The sequence below is a fragment of the Bos taurus genome, chromosome 3 (assembly GCF_002263795.3).
Source record: "Bos taurus isolate L1 Dominette 01449 registration number 42190680 breed Hereford chromosome 3, ARS-UCD2.0, whole genome shotgun sequence".
Classification (NCBI taxonomy): Eukaryota; Metazoa; Chordata; class Mammalia; order Artiodactyla; family Bovidae; genus Bos; species Bos taurus.
Genome location: NC_037330.1, coordinates 7611719 through 7626717, shown reverse-complemented (window position 1 = coordinate 7626717; position 14999 = coordinate 7611719). Strand labels below are relative to the sequence as shown.

Here is a 14999-nt window from a genome sequence, read left to right as displayed (position 1 = left end):
TTCAACAAGAAAAGCTGAAAGTTTTTCCTGTAAACTCAGGAATAAGGTAAGGATGCCAACTCTCACCACTTCTGTTTAACACAGTGTTGGAAGTTCTAGCCATATTAATCAGACAAGAAATAAAAGGCATACAAATTGGATGGGAAGAAGTAAAACTCTCACTACTATGACATGACACTATGTAGAAAGCCCTGAAATCTCTACCCCGAAACTAAATAAATAAGTTCAGTCAGTTACAGGATACAAGATTAATTAAAGAAATATTTTGTTTCCCTATATACTAATGATGAAGTATCAGAAGGAGAATTCAAGAAAACAGTCCTATCTACATTGGCATCGAAAAGAATAAAATTCCTAGCAACAGATTTAAACCAAGGACGTTAAAAGACCTGTACTGTGAAAACTATAAGTTATTGATGAAGGAAATCGAAGACAGTATAGACAATTGTAAAGACATTCAATGTTCATGAATTGGAAGAATTAATCTTGTTAAAATGACCATACTACCCAAAGCAATCTACAGATTTATTGTATTGCCTATCAAAATAGCTATGACATTTTTCACAGGACTAGAACAATCAATTCTAAAAATTTTACATGGAACCACCAAAGACTTCAAATAGTCAAAGCAACTTGAGAAGAAAGAATAAAGTTGGAGGCATCACACTTCCTGACTTCAGACTATACTACAAAGCTACAGTCGTCAAAACAGTATGGTTCTGTATACAGATACATAGATCAGCGGGACAGAATAGAGAGCCCAGAAGCATATCCACACATTTATGGCCAATTAATCTATGACAAGAGAGGCAAGAATATACAATAGAGAAAAGACAGTGTCTTCATTAAGTGGTGCCGGGAAAATTGCACAGTTACATGTAAAAGAATTAAAGGAGAACATTCTCTAGTACTGTATATAAAAATAAACTTGAAATAGATTAAAAACCTAAATGTAAGACTGGAAACTATAAAAACTCCTAGAAGAAAACATAGGCAGAACCCTTTTTGACAAAAATTGTAGCACTAGTATTTAGGATCTGTCTCCTAAAGCAAAGGAAATAAAAACAGAAGTAAATAAATGGGACCTAATTAAGCTTAAAAGCTTTTGCATAACAAAGGAAACCACCAACAAAAAGAAGACAGCCATTTTGGGAGAAAACAGGAGAATGGGAGAAAATATTTGCAGTGATATGACCAGTAAGGGTTTAATATCCAAAATATATATAAACAGCTCATAACAATTCAATGTTGAAAAAGCAAACAGCCCAAATAAAAAAGTGCAGAGGACCTGAATAGACATTTTTCCAAAGTAGACGTATAGATGCCCAGCAAGCACATGAAAAAAAATGCTCAGCATCACTGATTAATGAGAAATGCAAATCAAAACCTCAATGAGATATCGCCTCACACCTATCAAAATGGTTGTCATCAAAAAGACCACAGATAACAAATGTTGGGGAGGATGTGGAGAAATCCTTGTACACTGTTGGCGGGAATGTAAATTGGTACAGCCACTGTGGAAAACTATATGGAGTCTCCTCAAGAAACTAAAAATAAAACTACCATATGATCTAGCAACTCCCCTTCTGAGTATATATCTGAAGAAAATGAAGACATTAATTCAAAAGAACACATGCACCTCAGTGTTCATGAGAGCATTATTTACAGTAGTCAAGATAATGAAGGCAATCTAGGTGTCCATCAGTAGATGAGCGCATAAAGAAAATGTGGTGTATATAGCAACAGAATACTACTCAGCCATAAAAAAGAATGAAGCATCGCCATTTGCAACAACATGGATGGAACTGAAGAGTATCCAGTTCAGTTCAGTTGCTCAGTCGTGTCCGACTCTTTGTGACCCCATGAATTGCAGCACGCGGGACCTCCCTGTCCATCACCAACTCCAGGACTTCAATCAAACTCACGTCCATCGAGTCGGTGATGCCATCTTCTCATCCTCTGTCGTCCCCTTCTCCTCCTGCCCCCAATCCCTCCCAGCATCAGGGTCTTTTCCAATGAGTCAACTCTTCGCATGAAGTGGCCAAAGTACTGGAGTTTCAGCTTTAGCATCAGTCCTTCCAAAGAACACCCAGGGCTGATCTCCTCTAGAATGGCGCGGTTGGATCTCCTTGCAGTCCAAGGGACTCTCAAGAGTCTTCTCCAGCACCACAGTTCAAAAGCATCAATTCTTCAGCACTCAGCTTTCTTCACAGTCCAACTCTCACATCCATACATGACCACAGGAAAAACCATAGCCTTGACTAGACGGACCTTTTTAGGCTTAGTGAAATAAATCAGACAGAGAAAGAAAAATACTGTATTTTATCATTTATATGTGGAATGTCAAAAATAAAATGACTGAATATAATAAAACAGAAACAGACTACCAGATATGGACAACAAAGCAGTGGTTTCCAGTGGGGAGAAACAAGGTAAAGGGAGGGAATAAAGAAGTAGAAACCACTATGTATAAAATAAGCTACAAGCATAGAGAATATAGCCAATATTTTATAATAATTTTAAATGGAATATAATAGCAATTTATGTAATACAGTAAATCAACTATACTTCAATAAAAAATAAATACACATGTATTTTTAAAAAGTTTAACAAATTCTGGTTTGTCTTGTAGTTAAATGTATAAAGCCCCTCCCACTGTCCCTCCCTGCCCTTGGACACTCAGATCAGATCAGATCAGTTGCTCAGTCGTGTCTGACTCTTTGCGACCCCATGAATCGCAGCACGCCAGGCCTCCCTGTCCATCACCAACTCCCGGAGTTCACTGAGACTCACGTCCATCGAGTTAGTGACGCCATCCAGCCATCTCATCCTCTGTCGTCCCCTTCTCCTCCTGCCCCCAATCCCTCCCAGCATCAGAGTCTTTTCCAATGAGTCAACTCTTCGCATGAGGTGGCCAAAGTACTGGAGTTTCAGCTTTAGCATCATTCCTTCCAAAGAAATCCCAGGGCTGATCTCCTTCAGAATGGACTGGTTGGATCTCCTTGCAGTCCAAGGGACTCTCAAGAGTCTTCTCCAACACCACAGTTCAAAAGCATCAATTCTTCGGCGCTCAGCCTTCTTCACAGTCCAACTCTCACATCCATACATGACCACTGGAAAAACCATAGCCTTGACTAGATGAACCTTTGTTGGCAAAGTAATGTCTCTGCTTTTGAATATGCTATCTAGGTTGGTCATAACTTTGCTTCCAAGGAGTAAGCGTCTTTTATTTTCATGGCTGCAGTCACCATCTGTAGTGATTTTGGAGCCCAGAAAAATAAAGTCTGACACTGTTTGCACTGTTTCCCCATCTATTTCCCATGAAGTGGTGGGACTGGATGCCATGATCTTCGTTTTCTGAATGTTGAGCTTTAAGCCAACTTTTTCACTCTCCACTTTCACTTTCATCAAGAGGCTTTTGAGTTCCTCTTCACTTTCTGCCATAAGGGTGGTGTCATCTGCATATCTGAGGTTATTGATATTTCTCCCGGCAATCTTGATTCCAGCTTGTGTTTCTTCCAGTCCAGCATTTCTCATGATGTACTCTTCATATAAGTTAAATAAATAGGGTGACAATATACAGCCTTGACGTACTCCTTTTCCTATTTGGAGCTAGTCTGTTGTTTCATGTCCAGTTATAACTGTTGCTTCCTGACCTGCATACAAATTTCTCAAGAGGCAGATCAGGTGGTCTGGTATTCCCATCTCTTTCAGAATTTTCCACAGTTTATTGTGATCCACACAGTCAAAGGCTTTGGCATAGTCGATAAAGCAGAAACAGATGTTTTTCTGGAACTCTCTTGCTCTTTTGATGATCCAGCGGATGTTAGCAATTTGATCTCTGGTTCCTCTGCCTTTTCTAAAACCAGCTTGAACATCAGGAAGTTCACGGTTCACATATTGCTGAAGCCTGGCTTGGAGAATTTTGAGCATTACTTTACTAGCATGTGAGATGAGTGCAATTGTGCGGTAGTTTGAGCATTCTTTGGCATTGCCTTTCTTTGGGATTGGAATGAAAACTGACCTTTTCCAGTCCTGTGGCCGCTGCTGAGTTTTCCAAATTTGCTGGCATATTGAGTGCAGCACTTTCACAGCATCATCTTTCAGGAGTTGAAATAGCCCCATGGAATTCCATCACCTCCACTAGCTTTGTTTGTAGTGATGCTTTCTAAGGCCCACTTGACTTCACATTCCAGGATGTCTGGCTCTAGGTCAGTGATCACACCATCGTGATTATCTGGATCGTGAAGATCTTTTTTGTACAGTTCTTCTGTGTATTCTTGCCATCTCTTCTTAATATCTTCTGCTTCTGTTAGGTCCATACCATTTCTGCCCTTTATTGAGCTCATCTTTGCATGAAATGTTCCTTTGGTATCTCTGATTTTCTTGGACACTCACAGCCTGAAATCTCTCCACTGTCTGAGAAACAGCAAAGGGCAGACAATAGAAGTTACTGGGTGCTCTTTGCTCCTGCAGGTGTTCTTCCTTATGTCTCTGGAAAGAGTCAAGTCAGAAGTGTATTTTGTGTTTCCATCTGCAGTATGCCTGCCTGCTAAGTCACTTCAGTTGTGTCCAACTCTGCAATCCCGTGGACTGTAGTCCGTCAGGTTCCTCTGTCCATGGGGATTCTCCAGACAAGAAGAATGGAGTGGGTTGCCATGCCCTCCCTCCAGGGGATCTTCCTGACCCAGAGATCAAACCTGCGTCTCTTAATGTCTCCTGCATTGGCAGGTGGCTTCTTTACCACCAGTGTCACCTGGGAAGCCCATCTTCAGTATGACTCTTAGTTATTCACTCAGTCTTCTTCCCCGCTGATGAGGGAAAGGTTCTAGCGCGACCAGTGATCTGATCCCTTACCTGCTACCTTCAAAAATGCCAGACATTTTTTAAAAGAGCCAAACCTCTTTTCTGTCAGTATTTTAACATATTCAGTGACATAGAACATTTATATATTGGTTATAAGAAAAAGGTCAATATTGGAATTTTCATAGAAGGTTCTCAGAAGAAGTTCTTGAAACAGGAATAACATTGAAACATATACACTACTACATATGAAATAGATAACCAGTGTGGGTTTGATGTATGAGGCAGGGCATCCAAAGCCGGTGCTCTGTGACATCTGGAGGTTTAGAGTGGGGAAGGAGATGGGAGGGGGGCTTCAGGATAGAGGGGGCATATGTATACCTATGGCTGATTCATACTGATGTATGGCAAAAACCATCACAATATTGTAAAGTAATTATCCTACAATTAAATTAATTTTTAAAAAAAGAAGTTGAATGGAGAATTTGGGTAGAAGAGTAGAAAGAGCTTTTTAATTTTTTTTCCAACGCATGGCGCACTGGGATGGTCACAACCGGCACACATGTGATATTTTACCACGTTATTGTTCATTCTGTTCCCACCTTCCATTCCCTTTGTCTCCACTTTCTTACCCATTTGGGTTTCTTTCCTCATTTTTCAGTTTGTTTGTTTTGGATGAAGTTATATCTTGTGATCCGTGGAAGGGGGGATTTTTATTTACCATCCATGTCTCCCCACACCCCGCAGAATTCAGGTACAGATACTGACAGCCTACTGCCAGTCACCAGCCTAGCTTGATTAGTGTCTGATTCTGAACAGAAATCTGTTTTCTCATACATAACTTCTTTGCAAAGCACTGGTGAAGTCTTGTTTTGTTTTGTTTTGCTTTTAAATTAAATTAAATTAAATTTCTGTAAAATTCTGAGGTATTTGAATTCTGTTTACGGTCAAGGTTCTGATGTATGTGTTAGTCATCTCCCAGCTAACAGCCTCTTGGCAGGCTATTCTTAATTCAGTCACTGTGTGTTTACAGGCATTCAGAATTTCACAGTGCCTAGAGTTTTTCCACCTCCACTATCCAGGCACTCTTTTTCATGCTTTCCCAGTCCTTCTGGGCATTCAGAATCACTTTCTGGCGCTCATGTTTCAAGTCAATCACCTCTTCCTTTTTATTTGCCTGATTAATTTTGAACGTGAAGTATTCGTATTTTATACCTTTTTCCTGACTCAGGTCAATGTTTCTTCTCATTGTGTTTACTCCAGAAGGCCCAGAATGCAAGATCAGTTATTGCACTTGTGCAGCACCCAAAACAGCGCTTGCCAGTGCAAGAGGGAGAGTGAACCTTTACCGTCTGTGCTCCACACTGTTCCTTTTAGTTCTATTTTTCCCAAATAGTCACTGTCTTTTTTCATTAAGTACACAAAAAATGTTTTAGCAATCTTTTCACGTAACTCGAACAACTCCCTAATCCAGTATTTACCTTGTTCCCTCTTGTCAGAAAGCCCATGAGCTGTGATGTTTTCTCTTTTCTGGGGGTGCTGCCCCTTCATAATGGAAGCCTGGCCCTTAATGAGAGTGTGCAGTCCGTCCTCAGCCTCTCACATCCTGTCTGGATTTTCCTTCAGAGACTCTTCCTCTCCCTTTTCCCTGAGCCACCAGAATCTTCAGGTCTCATCTCTCCAGTTAGAACCTACTCTGGTGTATATTATTCACATGCGTGCGTGCTTAGTCATGTCCAACTCTTTGTGACCCCATGGACTGTAGCCCACCAGGGTCCTCCATCCATGGAATTCTCCAGGCAAGAATACTGGAAGTGTGAAGTGAAAGTCACTCAGTCACGTCTGACTCTTTGCAACCCCATGGGCTGTATATACAGTCATCTTCCCAACCCAGGGATCAAACCCACGTCTCTTGCATCTCTTGCGTTGGCAGGCAGATTCTTTACCACTGTACCACCGGTAGACCCCTTGTATTATTCACAGTGAGGCACAAATTTCAGAGTTTCAGAGTCTCTCTGTTGCTCCTGGAAGCAGACTGTGTGCCTGACAGCACAGGGGAAGGGCCTACCAGGCCACAAGTTATCATAAGCTGTTTCTCATTCTGTTCTCCTTTAGTTAAAATAATTAGAACCTCATCAGTAATGCCAAGACCACCCCACTCATTATGCAAGGGGGTCAGTACTGAAACCCCCAAAGGACTCTTTTATAGGGTCCCACAGAGTGGACCAAAGAAAAGAAATTGCTAGAGCTACTCTTATTTTTTTAGAGGTTGTGGGTAACTTGGGAGTCCTAATGGTATGTCACTTTAAACCCTAAATTATCAGTTTGTCGTTCAGAAGGGCTTCCTAAATTCGGTTTAAGACATTCATATCCTGTCTGGTAGAGTCTTCTTCTAGTATTGCTGGTCCTTTCCTTGGCCTCAAATTTCAGAAAGGAGTGAAGAACAGAGTCCATTTTAAAGCTTCCTGAACCATAGCTAGCCTGAGCCTCCTGGATGGGCTTAAAATAATGATGCCATTTCAGCCATGGCAAGGGACTCCCAGGTTTTTGGAATCATGACACAGCTTTAGTTTTCCCCCAAACATCTGAGCTCATACCACCAGGTTTTTCATCTCTTCCCAATATTTAAGATATTAAAGAACTCCAGTTATCAATTTAAAGCATCTCAGGCACACGGGCTCTGATGACTTCTGCAGGTGGTATGGGCTATATGAGAGAACCTAGTTTTGATCTTATACTGTCATCTGGATTTTGAGTCAATCCAGGAAAGTAGTAAAAATTAGTAATGTATATTATGTCTCTTATACACGTGTTTTTCATTATTCGGTCATGTGTGTGTGTGTGTGTGCATGCACACACACATACAATCTTTCAGTTTTTCTAAAAGAGAGGGACCATGGTTCCAAAAGGAAATAACTAGTGTGGTACCTTGGAATCTGAACTGTATCACATGTTCTGAATGTAATAACTCCAAATACGTTAGCAGCTTGTCTTTCTTCCATTGCCTACTTTTTAGAAAAGAAAACACCTGGATAGGGAAACGTTGGCTAACTTGCAGGCAATCAGATTTAATTCTCTAAAGATAAGTAAATGATTTGATAGCCATTACAGAGTAGCAGGAGCTGTAAAATTGGAGTTAAAATTCCATAGCAATGGTCTTAAAAAATAAGTAGGGTTAGTTAATATCCAGCAGCAAATGACTGCTCTTCATCACTAGTACGGCTGGGAAAGAAGGAAATTAGCTTTAACTGTAATCAAAGAGACTTATAATAAGACTTGTAGTGGGAAATTCACCATCAGTGGAGACTATTTTAGAAATTGAAACAATCAGCCAATAAAAGTGGAAGAATTATGTCTTCCATTAGCTTTAAAAATATGATCTGCTCAAGGCACTTGAAGTTGATAGCTTATTAGATTTAATAAGTTTTTAACCTTTAAGAGGCGATAGACCTCATTAAGAATCCTAACCCCTCTCCAGAAAAATGCTCACACAAATAGAACTTTGCATGTAATTTCAGGGAACTTATGGACTCTGAGGTCTTTGCATTAGACCCTGTTTTAAGACACCCCAGATTAGGTGATCTCTGTAAATCTTTTCCTGCCTCATAAGTGACAAACTCCATAGTTCAGTTTTCCCAAACATAATGGAATCTGAGGATCATATGTCAAGCTTTGGATTTTCTTCCTCTGGATTTATAATACTTGGCATACATGGTGTAGTAGTAGAAAATAAATAAAAAGATAATGGAATAGAAAGAATTCTACTTTTAAATTCAGTTCTTTGTCCTAGAGAAGCCAAGTGTTTAATTTAAAAATCACTGGCTGGCCGTGTATCATCTTCATAAAAAGGCAGTGGAGGACTGGGCCTTCGCCAGCTTCTTCCTGATCCCCACACCCAGCTCTGGATTCGTGGTTCAGAATGCAAACTGAGATGCCACGTTGACTCTCCAGCCTTCTTCCAAGTTCACACATCCTCTGACTATATTGCTGTGACTGTTCAGCTGGACTTGAAAGATGTTATCTATTTATAATTCTTCCATCAGTTTTATGCCAAGTTTCATTGACTACAAGTTGGAAAAAACCACCCGGAATTACAAATCAGGGAATAAATTATTATAGCCTTCACTGTATTTTTATGTTCCTAATTTCTAACCCTTAAATGCATAGTTGGGAATATCTTAATTAAATTAGAAATATTACTGATGCACAGGAACCAAGCAGTCTTGGCCAAGGCCCCCTTACGATTCACATGATGTGGTGGTCCATTTGACAGATTACTCCTTCCCGCTGTTGAAAGGGAAGGAGAGGACTTAAGTATTCTTCCCGCTGCACCCACTCCCCACCCTCTGCATCTGAAATCCCCTGCTGTTCCAGTTGCTGCAGTCGTGGTGATACACTGCATGGAAAGCATACAAGACATACAATGTCTGTGAATAGGTAACCTGCGGTATTTATTCTGACAGTGCCTCCAGCGCCTCCTGAGCCAGTGAAGGTTGTTTAGAAACCAGAATTGAGGAGAGGACAGCCCATCCCGGCACTGTAGCTCTGATTAGTGACTGATGAATTCTCTCTATACCCTTGAAAGCGTGTTGACAGTTCACACCTTGGAGCTCATGATGTCTTCCTGGGATTCAAGCTTATAGCGGAATTTCACCTTCTGTTGAATATTTATTCCTTGTGTGTATTCCTCTCTGCAGAGAATGTGATCAACGGGCAAGATTACGAAGTGATGATGCAGATTGACTGTCAGGTGATGGACACCAGAATCCTCCACATCAAAAGCTCGTCAGTTCCTCCTTACCTCCGGGATCAGCAGAGGAATCAAACCAACACCTTCTTTGGTTCCCCTCCAGCAGCCCCAGAGGCAGCCCATGTTGTCAGCACCATCCCTGAGTCATTACAATAGTACCCTGGGGCTACATTGGAGAACTAAGAATGGGACCCTGCCAGACTGGTGAGTGGGTGAGAGAAATGTTTCTTTTTGCCTCGGTGGCAAGCAGAGAACTGCCTCATAATAGAATTCCAGAGAGAGAAGAGGAAAAAACGAAGCTGCTCCATTTCTCACCATCTGCCTATCCACTTGAAGAGCACTGAAGCTGACACAAGGCAAGCAGCAGTTCTCTGGGGGCACAGGTAGCCCTGCATTCTTCACCGCTGCCTGGTGTAGATTTTTTTTTTTCCCTGTACTTTTCTAAATTACTTTTCCCTCTGTATTTGTTTTGTGTTTAAATAGTCATATTCTTTCAAATAAGACCTGCTTCCCCTCTCTGCCATTTCACTTATAGGTACCATACTTTGATTTAACAGCACACAGATGTTTCCACTGATTAGATCTTTCATCAACTTAATGCAAACCAATTGTGGATGCATGCTTATTGGAAAGCAAATGTCAGAACCAGCAGGGCCAAAAGCATCCCCAAGAGAGGCAAACCCTTTGGAGTGTTAGGTAAAAGGGAAGATCCTCCAGTGGCAAAGTTTATCTTGGGATTTGTGGTTCACACCTGAAACGCCATGAGAACAACTGTATTGCCGGGGGAGGGTAGTGAATTTGAGAGGATGAAATGGAAGAGACGGTGGTGGGGGTCTTTTTGAAAGAGGAGATAGCTCCATTAACACATGTATTTAAAACACTGAAAGTTTGATGAGACTGCAGTTTAATTAAAGCCATTTTCCTTCACTTGACTGAATCTCCACACACTACACACCTTCTAGTAATATGACCCAGTTCAAGTAAGGAGCATGTAGGTGACTTTAGATTTAAACAAACACGAGTTTTTTCTCTTGAGAATTGACAGGTATTTACTCCTTTAAGACTATGCACACAGGCAAATTAGATTCCTACTGGTGGAGTGCATCCCATAATATGGCAGTAATTATCAGTTCTCCAGTGAAAAGGCAGTGAAGGAATTTAATTCTTTTGTCCTCCCATTATTAAAAACGAAACAGAAAAATATCGTACTTTGTTCACTTGTACTTTACTTTCTTCTCTGTGATTTCTACCTTTAGCTTCAGAAATGGGTCTTTGACCCTCTCCTCCTCTGAAACTTTTCAATTTCTCGGTAGAATGCATTCTGCAAACACCGCTTCTTATCCTAATTGACTTGCTTTGGTCAGATTTCTTCCCTTCCATTCCACACTGTATCAGTCTCTTCCTCCCTGCAAGAAAAGAACAGAGAAAATATATCAACTCAAGGATTTATATGTAGCCAGTTAGTTTTCTGCCTGTGAAATTAGCATAGTTCCTAAATACTTCTGAAGACGCACCAGCACTTCTGTCTGGACAGTGATGCTTCTCTGTCTAAGTCAGTTAGATGCTTTTGGAGGAAATCAGTTTAACTCTTGTGAGGGGAAGTAGGGGGCTCTGTTGCTCTGTTCCCCGGGAATCTGGAGTTTGGGAAGTGTCAGTAGCCTCCTTTTCTGTATGCACAAACTGTTTTAAATCAGGGCAGCACTCCACTGTGATTTGTCTGTCCTGGGCAATTTCAGACAAGAGCCACTTCCCAGGGGACCACTCCTCCTTCTACTGGGCACCAAGAAAGAGAAGGCAGCGCCTAGAAGACCTTTAGGCTGCAGGCCATCTTCTCCAGGAGTGTCTTCTCCTGGCCCTGATCCTTCCCATTCTGTCCTGTGAATTATTCCAAACAAGAGGCTGCTGCCATGGCTAGTAGTCAGTGGCGACATGGTCATTCCCAAGCTGCCAGTCTTCCCCTGGAACTGAGGTAGTCATTACGGTGGATACACATGAAGTGTGCATGGAGTGATTATAGATGGTGCTTCCTTCCTGTCCTTTGCACTGAATCACACAAGAGCGAACCATCACGTGGAGTTCTTGGTTTTAGCACTCGCTTTTACTTTTTCCCTTCATTCCCAGCTTTTCCTGCGCTCATTTTACCAAGTGGCCAGACTGAAGGCTTACATGTTGCGTCCCCTGAATGCCTTTCAGGTGGGTTAAGTGTGGATTGAGAGTACCTGTGAAGTGCCCATAAAAAGCAGCCTGGGAGCCTTGCCTGCTTGCACTCACCGACCTTTCTGCTCCTTGTCATGACCTATTCTGCAGTTGATCTTTTTGAGAGGTGGGAACAGGATTCTCCTCAGGGTACAGTTTCAGGAAATGAGTGAAAGGCAACTGACAAGTGCAAAGAAATATACTTTTTAAACTACTGTCAAGGCTACTGCTAATCCCTGGGCATAATGGTATTTTTATTTTAACGCCTGTACGCTAGCTCAAAGTCCTTTAGGAAATGGAAAGTTGCTGTGCCTGATGAATAAATTAAGCTGTTTTTTTCCCCTAATTGTTGTGGTGAGATTGCCTTTTGGGGATGGCAACCAGGAATTATGGCGGATGTGTGGGTGTATATTTATTTAATTTTTTAATTTATTAAGTCTTTAAGTGGTATTTTGCAAATGTGTGAGGATATTAGATAAGGTCACGGAGAGGTCAAGTCCACCTGTTCCTAGATGGCTGTGCCCTTTGGGGCACTGGTACTACTCTCGTGGGAAGTGATGGTGAAGACTTCTGGGTGTTTTTCCCACCTGGTTGCGACTTTTTAAGGCTTCATGGAAGTAGATGTTCCCTTGTGCTACCTACTGAGTCAGATGTCAGGGGCTGCTTCCCCGGGGGGTTAACTCACTCAGCAGAACAGGGACACAGCTCCATTAGGACCACAGTGTGAAATGTCTCTTTCTAAAGTTAGGGTTTGTGAAAGGGTCATCTTGAAAGAAACATTGCTTGCCATCCTTGTAGTTTATGTTATTGGGTAGTGTTTGTCGTTTCACAAATAAGAAATTCCCTGTGATTATGAAAGCTCAGAGCATCTTCTAATTTAAAAAAAGAAAAAAAAAAGACTACAGGCTTCAGAACAAAGCTGGCATTTCTTTGCCTTCTCTTGTTAGCAAGAAGTAGACGCAGAGGTATTTGAAAGCAGCAATGTTACATGAGTCATTCCTGAGTGTTCTGAATAAACACTACTTAGAAACAGACAAGAAATTTGGGATTCAAACTGATTTTTCTAGCATTTTTAAAGAGACACTGTCCCGATTAAACTTTCCTGGCTTGAATCTGCCTCCCGGGAATGAACCCCCAGTAGTCACAGCAGTGACACTCTGATAAGACCCTGCTGCTGCGGCATCTGGAGTGATTAAAGCTGGAGAATTCTCAAGCTCTTTGCAGCTTTTGTACTATTTTCTGATTCTCACCATTTTACTAACCTCAGGTGGTGAAACTTGACAATCAGAGAGAAAAACTTGTAATTATATTTGACTTTCTAACACATTGCCAAGTTTCAAAGCAGCTTCCACTTTCAACTATTAGAAGTAACCACTTTTACTGAAGAGCCAGAGTTAGAGTCCATGCCCCCTTCAGTCTGACCTCATGGAAATTTTCCACCGTGAAAGCCCTCTTTCCACTGCACACTGCTGGGCCAACTCAGCTTCCTGTTTCAGAGTCACAGGACTCAACTTCAAATGAGACCTTGCGTACTATCCTATTGGCTGTTTTCATACAAATTAACCTCTCAAATAAGATTGCTTAATGCCAGAATTGATAGACATTTTTGACCCTCTATAGACCCCTCATTCTTTGCCAAATGCTACTTCTGTTAGTCTTGAGTCATTTTAATTTATAGAAATTAGGATCTTCGCTGCTAATATGAATGCTAATTATAACTTATACCTGAAAAGCAGAATAAAGCTTAAAGAGATAAAATGAAACGTAAGGAATTTTTATTCTTACACCTAATAATATTTGGGAGGGAGCAGTTCCTATTTCCCCTCACCCCTAGGGGTTGAGATTAATTTTTAATTTTCTAGGAAATAGAACATTGGACTACCACCCAAAATGTTGCCAGAGTCCAGATGGAACTGTGCACATTAAAAAAAAAAAAACACTTTTCTCTTACCTGAAGAAAGAGTCTGTTCTGTTAACATATTTTTAATGAGTAAACTTAAAATAAATTTTATTTTGGACAAGACTAGGACTTTTCGCAGTTTATTCTAATACCTCTGTGTTAATATCTGTCAGGTTTTCTGTGAGAACTTATGAAAAGAAGATGAGAAAGGCATCTGGATCAGGAAACTTGTCCTGTGTGTGAGTCAGGTCATGGCTAGTCACTGTCAAAAGTGGGCACCATACTCAACATAGTGGTTTGCTACCTTGAAGCCTTAGAGACTCAGCACATTAAAAGGCTTTTAATTATATTAAATGGGGAACCAAGGAGTAAATAAAGCATAGTTGACCGTTTCCAAGGTCAGCAACAGTGCTGCTTGCCCCCAGTGATGCTGCTGACCGTTAGTCAACAAGCAGACCTGGAGGCTTGGCGTCTTGCCCGGCAGGACCATCGCAGACAGTTCAGTGGGCTGACTTTCGTGACAGATGTATATTGGACCCTTTTAACTCGCACTCAGCCCTCATTTCTAGGTCAGTCATCTTCATGAGAGAGAGTGGGGGAAATAGAACTTTAGATGGAAACTGCTCTGTACTACTGGCCTTAGAGATACTTGTCACTTGTCATCACACTGGCAGTATGGTTAGTCTGAGACCGGTAGTGCTGCTCCCACGGAGCCATTAGAACCCGAGGAGAGAGCATCAGAGATGTCGTTTCACCAGGACTTTCTTTGTAAGGTTGTATCGGTGCTCGGTTAAGAATGGGTTAAAATATGGAGGAAAGATGTACCATTTTCTCCCTTAAATTTTTTGTTTTGTTTTGTTTTCAACACATAAAGAAACAATGACAGCAGACTATGATATGCTTTTAAGCAAGTCTTTATGATGCAATACTTGTTCTTTGTCTAAACTTCAAATAAAGAATTTTTAAACTTGCTTGGTTTTGTTCTGTATGTAGAAAGAGAAAAAAAAAAAAAGACCCAAAATGAATCTGTAGTGTTAAGTGATTAATAATGAGAAGGGAAGCCTGACATGGTTTCGTGGCTTGTCACTGTTTAGATGAAACAATTGAGCTCTTTTCCACTCTTCTTCCCAACCTGGTTAAGTAAAAGTTTCCTTTATTGTGTCCAAATATTTAAACTACAGTCTTACTAAGGGGAAAAACAATTGTCTAAGAATTCATCCTTTGACATTCTACATTAGGAAACCAAGTTACTCAATCACACCAAAGACCTCTTTTCAGCTTGGAATGACATGTCCATGAAGCTGGTCTCTGCAGACTGTCGGCACAGAATCCATCTGGGAGCAGTCAGTG

At 41.1% G+C, this 14999-nt stretch overlaps 1 protein-coding gene across 1 annotated transcript in view; it reads left to right on the top strand.

The window, feature by feature from the left end:
- The window catches only part of ATF6 (activating transcription factor 6), a 233987-nt gene extending 219367 nt beyond the window's left edge, over positions 1–14620 (top strand). Inside the window, exon 16 of the mRNA XM_024989876.2 lies at positions 9501–14620. Within this exon, the coding sequence (XP_024845644.1) occupies positions 9501–9709 (209 nt within the window). The 3' untranslated portion in view covers positions 9710–14620. The remainder of the gene's footprint in view (positions 1–9500) is intronic.
- The last annotated feature ends 379 nt before the right edge of the window (positions 14621–14999 follow it).